Below are 16,637 nucleotides of genomic sequence, written 5' to 3'. Positions count from 1 at the left end.
AAAAGCCTTTTCTCCTTAGTTTTTTTTCCATATAAACCCTGCAGTTTTTTTCATTATTTACCTTTGCCCCCTCTCCAAATAGGTGTTTACAAGATACGGCAAGTGTTACACCTTCAACTCAGGGCAAAATGGACGACCTCCACTAATTACTACTAAAGGTGGCACAGGGAATGGCTTAGAGTTAATGCTGGACATCCAGCAAGATGAATACCTGCCAGTGTGGGGAGAAACAGGTAAGTAGGTACATGTGTTTTAAGTTATAATAATGGACAACTGGATTACTAATTCAACTGGAGGCTGTCTGACCTGCTTGAATTAAGGTTAGTCTATCTGTCATGCAGATGAGACATCCTTCGAAGCAGGGATCAAGGTGCAGATTCATAGTCAGGATGAGCCTCCCTTCATTGACCAGTTGGGTTTCGGAGTAGCTCCTGGATTCCAGACATTTGTATCTTGCCAAGAGCAGCGGGTGAGTGGCCATGTAAAAAGATAAAATATGATTGTGTTTTTAGATTAAAGAGACTCCAGTTAAGATGTCCGTGTTCTGACACCCTTCAATATACTAACACAAAAGCCAACACCCCTGTGTATTGGTGGTAGACATTTCTGTAGTGCCTATTTAACAGCGTTCCACACACTATGTTGAATTTAAAACATTTGTAACTCAATGTGGTTCTAGAAACATCATACACAGTACTGTTTAATGTAAACATCCTTGTTTTTGTCAAAATCTGCCTTCACGGAGTGCACGATTGTCATGAAGCTAGTCATGATGATATAATACTATATAATCGATCTGATGTGGACCTGTACATCTCTGTCATTTCACCAATCTGTCATTTTTACTTTCTTAATATCTTATCCTTTCACTGTCTGTCTTTCACACTTGTGATCTTCCAGCTTGTATACCTGCCCCCTCCTTGGGGAGACTGTAAATCCAGTGCCATGGACTCCGAGTTCTTTGACACGTACAGTATCTCTGCCTGTCGGATAGACTGTGAGACACGTTACTTGGTGGAGAACTGTAACTGTCGCATGGTGCATATGCCAGGTACTGACTGCTGCCCTTTACTTTCTGTGTAATCAACAGCATTGAGTTGTCAATATACAGTTTACAAGTTAAAATAACAGTTCTGCCTGATGAGAGGTCATAGTCTAAAACTAGAGAGTTAGCGGTTTAGCTGTAATGTAAGGGAGTTTTACTTTACATGGAAGATGGTAGATAAATGAAACAGCCCAACATCAGAAGTGGTGGAGACTTAAACATGTATGGGATAACCATAAAGCTGTCCTGAATCAAACACACGACCATGGACTGATTAAGTTCTGAGTCCTCCATGATATAAATGGGTAGACTAGATTAGGAAAATGGCTCTTACCTGCTGTCAAATTCTTGTTTCTATGGGCACTATAACGTCCCAGACACCCTCATCAAATAAACACAAGCACTTACCTTAGAGACCTGCAGCTCCCCTCCACCTTCTTGGTCTGGCGGTTTTTATAAGTTACTCCCTGCCATGTTAACCAGACTTGTGCATTCGTATTCGGGCGAACATGAAAACAAACACGAAGGGTGCGTTTTCATTGTTCAGCCCGAATACCGAACAAACGAACATGGCGACGGCAAAAGTTATACAAAGACACACAACACGAAGAATCTTCGTGTTCGTCTTCGTTTACTAACCTCCCTGGTACCTTCCCCATCTAGCCTACCTTATCGACGCAGCATCGCAGGGGTTAACGGTAGCGGAAATCCGTACGTTCGCTGTCAGGAGTTAAAGGGCCGTGAGAGCGACTCTATTGGTCGCCTGCAGGGGCCTCCTCTGGCATCAACCAATTTCCTCTGGTCGTTCGTACGGACCTTTAACTCTTGGAGCGGGGAGACCAGTGGTCTCCCCTGGCCAAGTTGCAGCACCAGGATTTTAAAAGTCTGTACGAGTGACTCTATTTGTCGCCAGCAGGGGGCTCGTCTGCCATCAACCAACGAAGACAAACACGAAGAGATGGCCGGCCCCCAAGTCTAATGTTAACTAAGCCAGCACTGGAGCTCACCGTCAGTATGTATATCACATGGCAGAAGATGTGTTCAGCCAAACACACCTCCTGGCCCTGACATTGCTGGGGGTTTAAGTAAATGCATAAGGGGGATTCTGCAAAATCATTTGTATTAACGTCCATATGATGGCTGGTGTATCGGCTTAGTTGTGTGTAGAATACAAACACATAAATTAGGTTAAGTATGCTATTGTATAAAGGTAAGAAAATGGAATACACAAAAAAAATATTGAATTGCGGAGAGTATAATCATGAAAATACCTTATTTGGATTCTAACCAAACAAAAGAGGGATCAGGAAGAAACCGTAGAGTTCCAGTGGATTTCCCAATTTGGAAATAGGAATAGTTAATGTGGCAGCACAATCATAGAGATTTGATATTTATAAATGGCTGGCAGTTGGTAGAAGTAAAGCCAGTACAAACTCACCCATGGGCTGTGACGATAAAGCACTGCACACCCTGGTACTCTGTGGGGGATCTATTCACTAAAGGCAAAGATGGACTGAAAATAGACCCTCCATAGATATTGATAATAAGCATCATGTCAATGGCAAATTTAGCTGTGATATCTAAACCCAAATAAGATCCATTAAGCTTAATTCAAAATAGCTCTCTGGGCATCACACAGTTAATATTCTTTTCTAAGTGCTCATGAAAATCAATGGAGACTCAAAGTGGGTCAATTCCTGAAAGCTTGAAGGTGATCGGATTGCTAGGATGATGAGTTTTATAGAATTTTTTAAACAAGTGTGTACCACAACATTTATTTACTTAACTTTATGATGTTCCTTTGGTTTGATGATTTTTTTCCTCTTGCCAGGAGATGCTTCATACTGTACTCCAGAGCTGTACAAAGAATGTGCAGATCCTGCACTTGGTGAGATATTGGTTTTTTTATGGGTTTATTTATTTTTTTATATTGCCATTGTGTATTGTAGTTTAGGCATGCTTTCATAGAGGGACTTATTGGCACAAAATAATAAAATGTTCTGTCCTGCATCCTCAGAATAAAGTTGTTTTTGTTTCTGCGAGTTAAGAGCTCACGTCCTAAGCTTTTGGTTATATATCTTTAGCTGGAGTCTTTTATTTATTGAGCTCACAAGGATGTTAAGGGTATTAACTCAGTCTGTTGGAAATATAGTCTTTAAAAGTCTAACTATTCTAAAATATAATAGGTGTTCAGTGTAGCCAAGTTTATCAGGCTAGAGCATACATATTTTGGGGAGATATATGGGAATATTTGTGACTTGACATCCAAGCCTTCCATACCCGTAAAAAATCGGTTTTCTGGGCAAAACACGGGTAAGCAATGCTTAGAATAAAGAGGATGAAGGCAAAACAATACCTTGCATAATTAAGTTCAATATAAAGCAGCATAGAGTGTTTTGTACATAATATTCTGAAACACTAGACCCCATTAGTAGAATGTTTCAGATGTTCTGGCTCCTGGGAATTGGAATTGTCAGGTCTCCAGTTGCCAGCTTGCAATTATTATTTATAAGCATCAAATTATGAACTGAACAATACCTATATATATATATATATATATATATATATATATATATATATATATATACACACATACTGGTGTGTATATATATATGTATATATATATATATATGTGTGTGTGTGTGTGTGAATATATGTATATACATATTACAAACATAGCCCCTGTCTCTTTTTTTCTCTTCTTGCACTCTCCATTTTACTGTCTAAATGATATACCGCTCCTCAGATTTCCTAGTGGAGAAAGATAATGAATTCTGTGTATGTGAAACTCCATGTAACATGACTCGATTTGGCAAGGAGCTGTCCATGGTGAAAATCCCCAGCAAAGCTTCAGCACGGTATCTGGCCAAGAAATACAACAAGAGCGAGCAGTATATACTGTGAGTTTATACAGAATTTGAAATATATCTTATGTGCACAGTTATAGATTTCAGAGAAAGTTTCTAATAATTTGCTACCCATCTCTTTTCGCTGCATTGTTGATATGTGTGTATTTAATCAATTTAGTTTTCTTGATGATTGAGTTCCAAGTACAACTATCTTAAATGAAAATATTTAATAAGTTGTTGTTTTCGATTTAATTGCTACTAGGGGCATGTCTGAAGCAATGGTAAAATGACTTTTACTCTTCGCGTTCGTCTTCATTTTTGTCTTCGTGAGGGAAAAAATCTTCGTGTTCCACGAATATTCGCCCGTTCCTGTGTTCGTTTCAGGCACTTGCACTTCATTGGCTGATGGCAGACAAGCCCTCTGCTAGTGACCAATAGAGTCACTCATGCAGACTTCTGGTGCCGAAACCAGGCTGGGAGAGACCTCCAAGAGTTAATGGTCTGTACGAACAATCAATAGAGTCGCTCGTATGGATCTTTAACTCTTGGAGCGGGGAGATGGTCTCCCCAGCCCAAGTTCCGCCGTCAGATGTTAAAGATCCATGCAAGCGACCCTGTTGGTCGCCTGCAGGGGCCTCCTCTGGCATCAACCAATTGGTTGATGGCAGACGAGCTCCCTGCTGGTGACCAATAGAGTCGCTCGCACGGACCTTTAACATCTGATGGCGAACCTAAGGATTTCCGCTCCCGTTAACCCCTGCGATGATGCATAGATAAGGTAGGCTAGATGTTGAAGGGACCAGGGAGATTAGTAAACGAAGACGAATACGAAGATTCTTCATGTTGTGTGTCTTCGTCTTCGTATACGTTTTGCCGCCGCCATGTCCGTTTCTTCGGTATTCGGGCTGAACAACGAAAACGCACCCTCCGTTTTCATGTAAATCATAATGTGTGTTAATCTCATTGTTAGTTGTAAAGTTAAATATTTCCATTGTCCCTCTATTCTAACAGTGCAACAGAAATTGCTGGTGCTATATATATATTAATGTAATGTAATATAACTCGCTGGCCTAAGCCCTCACCATCTCATTCTACTCTTCTCTGTTACTAAGAAAGGAGAAGGACAGAAAATCAGGTTGTTATGCTAGTATTGCCATCTTTTGCCAGAGTTCTCAGCTCCTTAACGTAAACCATCTAATTTTTTTTAAACCATACATCTCCAAAACAATTACATTGATCGTAAAATAGTTATGTTTAGTTTTAATAGACAAATATAATAATTAATACTTGTTTATAGTAAATGTGTTAGGATTGGCACATGTCAAGACCAGCCAGCTTGGAAGGCAACTATGTTCACAATGAGGTTGACAGAAGCAGTGATCAACTCAACAAAGATAAAGTGCAACAATGGAGATTTCCATCATGTTTAGACAATGGACATTCAAGACGTGTAGTTATACCCTTATAGGCTCAGTACAGACTATCAATATTAATTAAGTATGAGCAGCAAATTCTGAATTAATAAAAGCCTGCATAGAAAAGAACAAGAGTTTGTTCCCATTGGAATCGTGTACAATACTTTTTACACAAACCGGTAAAGAATTCCATGCCATCCTGTGCGCTGTTTAAATGTGGGAAATAAATTTTATTCTGTATTGTTCTTGCCGTATTATTATTGTCAGACCCAGAGCACTTGCAGAACAGTTATGAACGCCTTTAAGCTCCAAAGCAATCATAAACAAAAGCCATTCGGCTACAGTATATTTACTGGAGGTATTCCAGACTGAAATATTTTGTTTAAAATATATCATTGTGTTTGTTTTTTGTTCCTAAATTATAATATGGCTTTTATTTGCTAGTCTCTAAGATATAAAACCTAAAAAAAAGACAAGAACAAAATCAGACACAAAAAGAAGAACACTACTAAAAATAATAAGTGAACATTTCAAACTGCCTATGATTACATTAGAATTTTGTATACATTGTACAATACTATAGATGTGCAACATCCTATTTATTGTAATAGATTACCTTACTTATTTTGGACTTTTTTGTCCATAGATTAAAGTAAATGATCCATAGAGTCTGTAGTTGAAGTTAATCCATCTGAAGAAGAGACCTGTGGGGTATTTAACTTTACATCGTTTTGTATTTTGGCCGAATAAATGGTATTAACGTCAACTATAGACTGCATTTCTCATGGGCTAATACAGCAATATTCACTTTTCTGATAGTATGATGTCACGGATGCAGCCCTTGCAAATTCTATCCCATGACTTAGTTCCACTGTATTAGTTTATTTATTTCATGTATTATCTACCAAATAAAATAGCGATCCAAGTCAAATTTAAGAGATTAAGGGGGACTGATGAGGTACAAAAACAATGTGGATTAAAATAACGCTATATATCTTTAAAGAAATGCTACTCAACATGATCTGGATCCATGATGTATATCCAGTCTTTCTGTGGCTGAGCATCGTAGGTGTTGTAATACAACATTCTCATATATGTTGCAGAGCCCTGGTCTGAAGTAAAACCTGTTTATGGTTTTAAAGCATACCGTATTAAGTATGTAAACAGAACACTATATACGATACTATATAAAGCCTGCTCTATAATAACTCAATATAAAGAAATGCATGGAAAGCCAGGAGCCCAACTCCAGCCTCCCTTTCCTTGGGCATCATTACTAGACAATGGTGGCGAGCGACCTTTACTAATCAGCACCGAATAGATAGGTAAACAAATGTTCCCTCGTAGAATTCAAGTGTAGGAGAGGATGATTAGGTCAGTAGTCCTAGTTGGCTACATAGATTTATTTTTCTAGTGGTGTTTAATCTAACCCTTGCACTACCTGCTTCAAGCTCTCTACATTCTTTGAAGATTAGAAAGTTTGTCAGTGTCAGGATCGCATGCATGGTCTCCCCCGTCTGTTCTTTTGACAGCAGCCAGGATTTGCATGGCTGCTCGTCTGGAACATTAATGAGCACCTGCTCTTAGCAACCCGCATAGCAAACATTTTTATTATAATATGCTATGCATATCTAGTTGCAAACGCACACAAGGACATTTGCAAACACCTTCACACTTCAGTCACAAAAATGGTAAACAAAATGTTCAGTCCTCTAAAAATACAAAATGTCTTTCTTTTATACCACTGAATACCTCCCAACATTCCTGCTAGGCGTATACTCTTCACCACTGACCAGGCTGCCAGCATGCACTTATCTTGCCAGCATGCACTTATATTGCCAGCATGCACTTATCTGGCCAGCACTCACCTCCATCCGATCATCTGTTTAGACAGAGGTATGTGTTAAGGATTAGTGGCTCCTTCGTTTGGGCCCTTCATTCTACAAGTTCCCCTACCTGTGCCATAACTACAATATGTCCTGTGTAAAGAGCCCGACATATGTTTTCTAAATTAACCCGAATATTTAACAAAAATATGCTATCCCCAGTGATATCGAGCCATGTCTTACCAGGGTTGTTTTAAACTTTCATATTCATTTTATTATATTAATTGTCTTTTTTTTCCGTGTATACCTCCAACATATTTAGTTTTCATAGTAAAATGATGCCATTGAAATGGCAGTGATGCATTTCCATTACCTCTTTTGCAGCAAAAGCATTATCTGTATTTGAATACTAATGTTTCCTGTAATGTGTGTGTGAATCAGCACTGAAAATGGTCAAGAACACTCCTTTAGCACTTAGCAGGGTGGCAGCCCATGGGGTGTGGAGATCATAAACACGCTTGGCGCAGGAGTGGATTTCCTGAAATCATTGAATCATCTGCGGCTGAGACAGGACAGTCTACTGGCCCCAGCATTCTCACCAATGATGAATGCATATTAATTAACTATATTATACTTTTTACCGGTCCCTGAAGGTGTAGGAGAATACCTGGAACTCTCCGGGTTTGGCCCAGAGAACTCTAGGAGAAGCACTACTTCTCTGGGTCGGGGGAGCGGGGTCCTGACACGCACCACCCCTACACCCATTTCCCGCACTGACGGCAGTGGGAACGCCCACGATATAGATAGGCAGTCCTGGACATTTCCCGCAAAGGTGGGCTCCGGCTACCCGGAGTTTGTGTATGTGTGTATGGGATCTTGATAGAACATCAGGAAATCCCATACGAGCCAGCGCTGAAGTTCGTTTGGGTAGAGTATCAAGCGTTTGGCAAGGTGCTGGCAAAAATACCAGATGTATGGAGGGTATACTCAGTTATCATATGTATTACATTAATAATAATAAGTTCACTGAAGATAGTCCGTTACATGAACCCCAAGGGCAATACCAAACCCACATATCGTCATGGTAAGATGATATTAGATATTTGTCACGGCTACACAGATTTGTCACATGCGTCTTGCATTAAAACAGCAGCCAGACCAACCTGCCAGGTGCCAAACCCTGGGCAGGTAGTTCTCCCAGGGCGTATATATAAAAATGAAATGTATATACAATTATTTATGACAAGTAATATCTCTTTCTGTATTTAGTGCTCAAATGTATTTATTTTTTAATTTAATTCAGGCATTTTAATCTATATCTACCTTCCAATGTGTTTTGTAGTGTCACCCAGATGAGCTTTATGCAGACTCTACACGTGTGTTTTACCCCGTATATTTAATAAATTTAATAAGAGGGTTGGGTATTTTCCTAAAAACATTTAGTTGTTGTTACTAATTATTTGGGAAGTAATGTTGAAAAATATATGCCCAACACCCCCCCCCCCCCCATTTTAGGAAGTAGTGAGAAAGAAACAACCCTTGTTTATAATTCAGATTTTACTGTGTAAAGTATAGGATAGATCCTGGGATATTCTCAAATTCTATACTTCTTCCTGGAATTCAAATGGCAGCACCAGCCAAATTAGGAACACCGAGGAGATGGATTCTGATTGTAGTGTGTTCTATATTGGAATGGTGCATACATTATGAAAGGTCAACCACATAAGATTTTTTTTAATCCCATTCGAGATATTCTAAACATCTGAACAGTAATTGGATTTAAACAGAAATGTAGGGAGCTTTTTTTTTAAAATAACTTACTTTCAGAAAATATTGAACTGTAAAATGTCGTAGGTGAAATAAAAATGGCAAAAGGTATATTTTATTCTGGAAATATTAGAGCCCTTTCAGATACGTCCTGCAGGTAATTATCTTCTGGAACTGTGCGGCATAAATGGGAAGCGGTACATGTGTTTGCACATATTTTAGGTTAGAGAGATTTATGCAGCTTGCAAAGGTTATCGACTCATCTTCTGTGCACTCGAGATGGGAATCAATCCCAGAAGCTGGCTTCTTAGCGGTAACATTAAAAGTGCACTTTACATTTAAAATGATTTAGTGTTATTGTGCTATAAAATCTCTTGAGTCTTGTTTTTTCCCTTTAAATAATTCTTAGTTGTTTAAATATATATATTTATTTATTTATATATTCTTAATTCTTTCATTGTTCGACAGCCAAAATCAAACATACAATTGGTGTCATTAAAGGGACACTCCATCCATAATGGGCCCTTTAATAGATGTGATAGCTGAGTAGTCCCTTTAAATTATTGAAAGTGTCCCCCTTGCAAAGGAGACCCCCATACATTTGCCCCTTTCCCCGCCACTGCCCCCGCAGCTGTTTGGCATCTAGGAGATGTGTTGAGCTGATATACAGTAAGATACAGATATACTACAGAGTCCACAGAAGGGGCTACTACAATGGTGAATGGTTTGCAGGATAATAAATATCAGGGAAGACTATAGTATTTCAAGAGATATTGTAGATATTGTAAGAGCATTAAATACATAAAGAGATTCAGTGCAAGAAGGATTTACATTTCTAACAAGAGTAAAAGTTAGAAGACAAGGTCAAAATCTAAAACTAGAGGATTAGATGTGATTTAAGGAATGTATTACATCACGGTGGTAGATGGGGAACAGCCTTCTAACAGATGAAGCGGAGGTTAATACAGTGACAGATTTTACATATGAATGGGACGGGCATGTGGCTATCCTGAGTTTAGCAACATGGCCAAGAACCAAAGAACATTAGAGGTTTTTGTCCAAAAATGGGCACAATATTTTGTTTCTGCTTCAAAATATTGCCCATGTTCCTTTCTTATTCTATGTATCTAGAGGTACAACACATACAGACACATATAAATATGTGTCACCTTTTGGAGGGACACTTTGTGGTGTTACCTGGACTCTGCCCCATGTCCTTCTTTGAGATATATACCCCTTATGAGTAAGCGCTGATCCAAATGTGAAATGCGTTAACATGTTGTAATCCACTTGATTCACAGGCACCTTGTTAATAAACAAAATTACAAGATACTTACCTTTGGAGTGCGAGACTTGGACTGTGTTTGATGTTACTTTAAAGCTGTGACAGAATGAGCTGTCACACAGGACCCCCAAGGTACTCAGAGATGACAGGTCATTCTCTCACAAAAACTACCCTTGGATCTCCATAAAAAAATTAGAAACGTAAGCCCCATTCAGAAAAAAGTTTACCACTAAAATATGCATTGTGAGAGAATTATAAAAAAATGCTAATTTCATATATTCGAAATACACAGTGAATTATTTCCTTTTTATTTGCTTGTTTCTGCTTCAAAATATGTGCCATGTGTAATGTTCCACCAAGTGAGCTTTTTAACGAAAAATATTAGAACATGAACTAAGATTATTGCAGACTTTTTCATTTCCTTTTTGTGAAGGTGACTTAGGGATAATAAAATTAAATACAGTTTTCTTTTATTAAAAATTCCAGTCAAGAATTCAAAAATCCTCAATTTAAAGTTAAATGTGCAGTATTATTCAATTTCAATGTATTGGTGATTGGTGATTGGTGATTGGTGGTGACAGTAGAGTTGATTGTTTTTTAAATAAAATTAGCTGTATAATTATTAAAATACTTAGTAATCAAGTACAATCATTAGATCTTTATGTATATTGAATTAGCCAGCATCTACTGCAAAATGTTGCATTAGGGCTTTTACTTTCTAGCAATGCACTGTAGCCACAACTAAGATGGCCCTCTGAGAGGGGTGGTTGACTTTTTGGAGGACCACTCATTAGGAAGCAATGATCTGTTTCTACTCTGGCGCATATTACCTGTCACATGCTCCAAAGCTACATTCCATTTAGCAAATGGGCCAGGATGTGACATCATATACTGGTTTTATGTGAGGTCTGAACACAAGTGACAGAGATCTAGAAATCTCTCCTCCCGCGCTGGTGGACCACTATGGAAGTGCCCTGCCTTTTTTTTGTCCCATATAGAGGGGCTTGTTGGGTGACAAAGGCCAACTTGCCTCTTCATAGCATGGTAAGGGCTTTTTGCGACTGGGATACCTGCCAAGGCGATGATGGCAAGCTCTATTTTCTCATCACCTCCATTAACCTTCACAGCTACCGTAATTAAGCAAGAATTTGTCAGTTTGAAATTGCTTATGTCTCTTTATATAAGTGGTTAGTCTGAAGTGTTTTCTGCAGAAGTATTCCATTAGTATATGAAAACTATGCTTGATTCTAACTTCATAAATAAATGCACAAAATAAAATTCCACCAGCTGGGCTGGAAATTCGCATTTATATATCTTCTGAAATGTTCTCTGGTTAAACAAGGAAGTCAGGAAGGTGGTGCGTCCATGTTAATGAGCTGGGCCGGGGGGCAGGGGGGCAATTGCCCCCCAGGCCGCCCTGAATCCGGGCCGACGGGCTGGCCGGGCGGCCGGCAGACGAACATTCATGGCAGCCGCAAAGTTAAAAACTAAGCGGCTGCCACCGGGACTGGCCACCAAAAATGATGCGCGCGGCAACTGTGGCTGTGCGTCGAGACTTGATGTCAAATCCCGGCGCACAACACTGAAGCCACGCCCACCGTCTTCCGCGCACCGGAAGGACAGGACACAGAGGAGGAAGAAGAAGAGGTAGAATGAAGAGGAGGAGGAAAAGTGACAGTGCCAGAGGAAAGGTAGGAAAATATTAGTAAGTGTGTGAGAGTGATGGGTGTTATGCTGTAGTTTATGATGAATGTTTGTGAATGAGGGTTTCAGATTGCATGGAAGTGTGGGGGGATAGCATGGCATAGGGAGGCTGTCTAGACATGATAGGAGTGTGATTGCTGTTATCAATTTTTTATTTTTTTTTGTCCGATAATTCAATAACAGTATTAATAGATATATATGGTTGCAAACAGCAATCAGACGCCTATCATGCTAAGTCAGCCAGTACATGCTAGAACCTGGGCATGATAGGATTGTGATTGCTGTTGATTATATGTATTTTTTGGGGTTTTGGCCAAATGAATGCTGAATTTTCAGTTTCGGTCCAGAATTTTCATTTCGGTGCATCCCTACTATATACTAAGCCAGTCACTGAAGTGTTAGGCCTACACCACATCAATGTTTGGCTTAGTATATAGTGATAGGGGTTGTACTGCAGTATTGTCAGTGTCTGGCTCAAAGTATAGGCACACATTGACGGTGGTACAGCGTAATCCCTAAGTATATAATGATAACGGTTATGCTGTACCACCGTCAATGTGTGCCTCAGTATATAATGATAACAATTTTGCTGTACCCCTGTCAATGTTTGCCTAACCATAGAAAATATGCAGTTTTAAAGTGTGTGTGTGTGTGGGTGCCACATACAGGATCTGCCACAGGTGCCAAATACTCTAGGTACGCCCTTGCATCGTGCGGCAGTCAGGCCCAATGGCCATTCCTTAGCTCTTCGTCCCACGTCTTAAAAGGGGTGGGATAAAGAGCTGAGGCACGGCTATTGGGCGGCGCGGTGCGTGCATGCCGGCCGCTTTAATTTCATTAGGCGCCAGTGGAGTGACTGCTATCAATGTCGCTCGCAGCCGCTTTGGTGGCGCAATGGGCCACTTGACTAGACTTGCCCCCCAGGCCTTAGGCTGCCAGCCCTCCCCTGTTAATGAGTCAGGTCTAGTCCTCAAAAGAATTAAAATGGGCTAAGAGGTGACAGGATCAGAGCAAGACTTGGGTGGGAGTGAAAGGGGTCAAATGCCACTCCCTTGTCCCTAGATTAACAACAATGACCTGTGCGTGTAATAATCTGTTCTGGTTTCCCAAATAAGTATCTGTGTATTCATAGATGAACATACTTACATCCACGCCTCCGCTTCCACAGATTAGTCACTTCTCCACTCTCCACCCCAAGGCGTTACTCCCCTCGAGCTAGTAGTTCATGCCTCACTCTTAGTTAGCTAGGCCTCCTCTCTACATTTGATCTCTTCCCATTATCTCTTCCGATTAAACCTTACTAAAAGGTCTACAAAAGATCGAGCCATCTAAGTCTCCCAGTCGTTTACCTATTGATGTTGGGATTTTCAGATCTTTTGTAAATTGTTTAGATGTACTTCCTTTCAGTCCTGGTACATGTATAGTGATTACAGCTGCAATGTTTGTAGCTTTCTACGGATTCAGACGGCCTGTGAGCTGGCTACTACTCCTAATTCCATTCTTTTCTTAACATTTCTGATTTACACTGCATTTCCGATCATTATGTGCTGTTCCTCGGTCATAAGAAAACGAAACAATCGGGTCCGAGTACACAAATTACGTTTTGTTAGACAGTCTTCTTTTGCCCTTTCCCAGTTAGCCAATATTGCCAGTTGCATTTATAAAATATCATCATCCAGAAGTTAGGCAGATGGAAATCCTCCTGAAATCCTTCCCAATATATTCCCCAACCAACATCTGAAATTAGCTTTCATGTCACTTGCACTGTAGTGATATTGGTACATGTTGTTATGTTTATTCAGTATGGTCTGACTATCTTTTTGTCTTTGTTTTTGCCCTCTTCATTTTTGCCTTCATCATTTTTGCCCTCTTCATTTTGTCCACAGCTGTGTTCACAAATGGCACCAAATGCACCATGTAGTCAATTTTAGTGATGTTATTATCAGTCACAGTATTGCGCTTCTGTTGTTCTCTTACTCTGGTCTCTTAGTGCCTTGCTTTCTGTTTAATAGTGAGAATATTTTGGTCCTGGATATTTTCTTTGAAGCGCTAAACTATGAAACCATTGAACAGAAGAAAGCATATGAAGTGGCTGGACTTCTGGGTGAGACATCTCCTTAACCAGTCATATTTCGCCTTTGCTTTTCATTGCATTGTTAAGCAATAATTTGGCTTGTTGTGCATTGATTCTCTGAGACACCTTATCAGTCAGGCATCAGGCTTACTAATGTCCCCTTCATATGTTAAAGTAATCTGTTTTTTATATTTTCTGCCACCCACCCATATTCACCACTTCTTCATCCTTCATTATTTTCTGTTAAATATTTTGCTCCGTAGCTCTTAATTCTGTATTGGTTATCTCTGCTTGTATTCCTTTCCTGCATACTGTCTGTCCAAGATATAATATTCCAATTTCTCCCTAGCACTTTGCATTCTATGTGCTTTTTTTCCATTTCAGTTTCCATCTGATTTTATCCTTCCTATTATGAACAATTTCCATCATTCCACAGCTAGTGTTTTCCTGTTGTGTTCCTTTCCTTTTACTGTGATCTCATCTATCCTCTTTGTTTCACCCTTTGCCCCTATGTTTTTATTTATTGGTGTATATTTATATATATTTTTTTCGTGTGAAAAAGAAAATACACCCTCTTTGAATTTTATGGTTTTACATATCAGGACATAAAAACAATAATCTGTTCCTTAGCAAGTCTAAAAATTGGGTAAATACAACCTCAGCTGAACAACAACATGTATGACTTATTCAACAAAAATGAAGCCAAAATGGAGAAGACATGTGGGAAAAACTAAGTACACCCTTACTGCTTCCATATGAATTAAGATGCTAAGTAACAGATAGGTGCTTCCAATCAAATGCCCTTTATTAATTGATCACCAGCAAGTGTAACCACCCATATAAAAGCCAAAGTTGTAGCAGTTTGCTGGTTTGTGTTAATACAATGCAAATGAAGAAAAACATCAGCAATGATCTTACAGAAGCAATTGTTGCTTCTTCTTTTGTAGCCACAGGACCTGGGAACCTTGCAGTCATTGAGTCAACCATGTACACCTCTATAGTATACCGAAGTATTCTGAACTCTTGGTGAAAATTGGGTCAGTGTTGGACAGTGATCCCAGGCACACCAGCAAATCTACAGTAGAATGGCTGAAAAAGAAAACAAGCAAGGTGTTGCAATGGCCCAGTCAAAGTCCAGACCTCAACCTAATTGAAATGCTGTGGCGGGACCTTAAGAGAGCTGTACATAAACAAATGCCCGCAAACCTCAATGAGCTTCTTTACAATGTTGTAAAGAAGAGTGAGCCAAAATTCCTCCACAATGATGTGAGAGAGTGATTTTTTCACACATGACTTCTCCATTTTAGCTATATTTTTGTTGAATAAATCATGACATGGTATAATATGTCATGTGCTGTTGTTCATCTGAGGTTGTATTTATCTAATTTCTAGACCTGCAAAAGAACAGATTATGAATGTCCTGATATGTAAAACCATGGAATACTAAGAGGCTGTACTTTCTTTTTTTTACACGACTGTATATAATCACTGTAAAAAACTTCTAAGTCTAAAACTTTCTGCCTCGTTGGTTTTCTTACTGTAATGCCTTTTTTTGTTTACTTAGGTGACATTGGGGGACAAATGGGCTTGTTTATTGGAGCGAGTATCCTAACGGTTCTGGAGCTTTTTGACTACGCCTATGAAGTAAGAAGGGAGAATAAAATAAGTCTTGACATTTTATTTTGAAATTGCATCAATTATTTTGCCAGTCCTGACAAATGTATTGGAATGGGGAAGGGACAGGTAGGGACATGGTAGGAACAGTGCACCAAAAAGCATTTAAAAACATTTTGCAGCGTTAAAAAAAAACCAAAAGATTAGCTATCACAACCTCACATAATAATATCCTAAACTGTAGTAATAGATTAGGTATGCTTGTATAGGCATAGCAATGACAATCAGGGCCGGACTGGCCCACCGGGATACCGGGAAATTTCCCGGTGGGCCGGCAGATTCGTAGGCCGGGCGGCGCTACTTCAGTTCTTTATTTATTAAAGTATTAAAGCAGCGCCGGCCGGCGGCATCAGCACTCAGCGGCCGTGTGCGATGGCCGCCTACTGATGGGAGCAGCGTGAGGGGTGAAAGCCCCGCCCCCTCGCACGGACCTTTCACCCCTCATGTTGCTCCCATCACTATGCGGCCATCAGATTAATGGAAATTTAATCGGAACGGCCGATGCGTGCTGACACCGCCGGCCGGAGCTACTTTAATACTTTTTTATTTTACTTTATATGGCAAGCCGATCCGACATATTCAATTTAAAAAAAAAAAAGAATTAAAGTAGCTCCGGCCGGCGGTGTCAGCACGCATCGGCCGTTTCGATTAAATTTCCATTAATCTGATGGCCGCATAGTGATGGGAGGAGCGTGAGGGGTGAAAGCTCCGCCCCCTCACACTCAGACTGCTGGAGCACCGGATGTCCTGTCACTGACATCCTGTCAACATAGAAAACTGCGGGCTGCAGCTACCAGAGGACGGATGCCAGGATGAAAAAGCCCCAAAGTGGAAGAAGTAGAAGGTAAATAAACAAATTTATTTTTTTTAACAAACTGTATATTTTTTTATATAAAAGCCTTATGCCCCCCATATGCCACTCTGCCTCCATGATATGCCACTCTCCTTCCAGAAATGCCTTATACCCCTATATGCCACTCTGTTCCATGATATGCCTT

The 16,637-nt window shown here is 39.9% G+C and overlaps 1 protein-coding gene across 1 annotated transcript in view; it reads left to right on the top strand.

Moving 5' to 3' along the window:
- The window catches only part of LOC149286519 (acid-sensing ion channel 1-like), a 69,133-nt gene that overhangs the window by 50,785 nt on the left and 1,711 nt on the right, over positions 1-16,637 (top strand). Inside the window, exons 3-9 of the mRNA XM_089493895.1 lie at positions 83-233; positions 342-469; positions 901-1,051; positions 2,877-2,933; positions 3,792-3,945; positions 13,904-13,995; positions 15,530-15,609. Of these exons, the coding sequence (XP_089350021.1) occupies positions 83-233; positions 342-469; positions 901-1,051; positions 2,877-2,933; positions 3,792-3,945; positions 13,904-13,995; positions 15,530-15,609 (813 nt within the window). The remainder of the gene's footprint in view (positions 1-82; positions 234-341; positions 470-900; positions 1,052-2,876; positions 2,934-3,791; positions 3,946-13,903; positions 13,996-15,529; positions 15,610-16,637) is intronic.

The sequence above is a fragment of the Sceloporus occidentalis genome, unplaced genomic scaffold, assembly GCF_023333645.1.
Source record: "Sceloporus occidentalis isolate IW3139 unplaced genomic scaffold, rSceOcc1.0.p SCAF_68, whole genome shotgun sequence".
NCBI classification, from domain to species: domain Eukaryota; kingdom Metazoa; phylum Chordata; class Lepidosauria; order Squamata; family Phrynosomatidae; genus Sceloporus; species Sceloporus occidentalis.
This window is presented reverse-complemented; position numbering and strand designations above follow the sequence as displayed.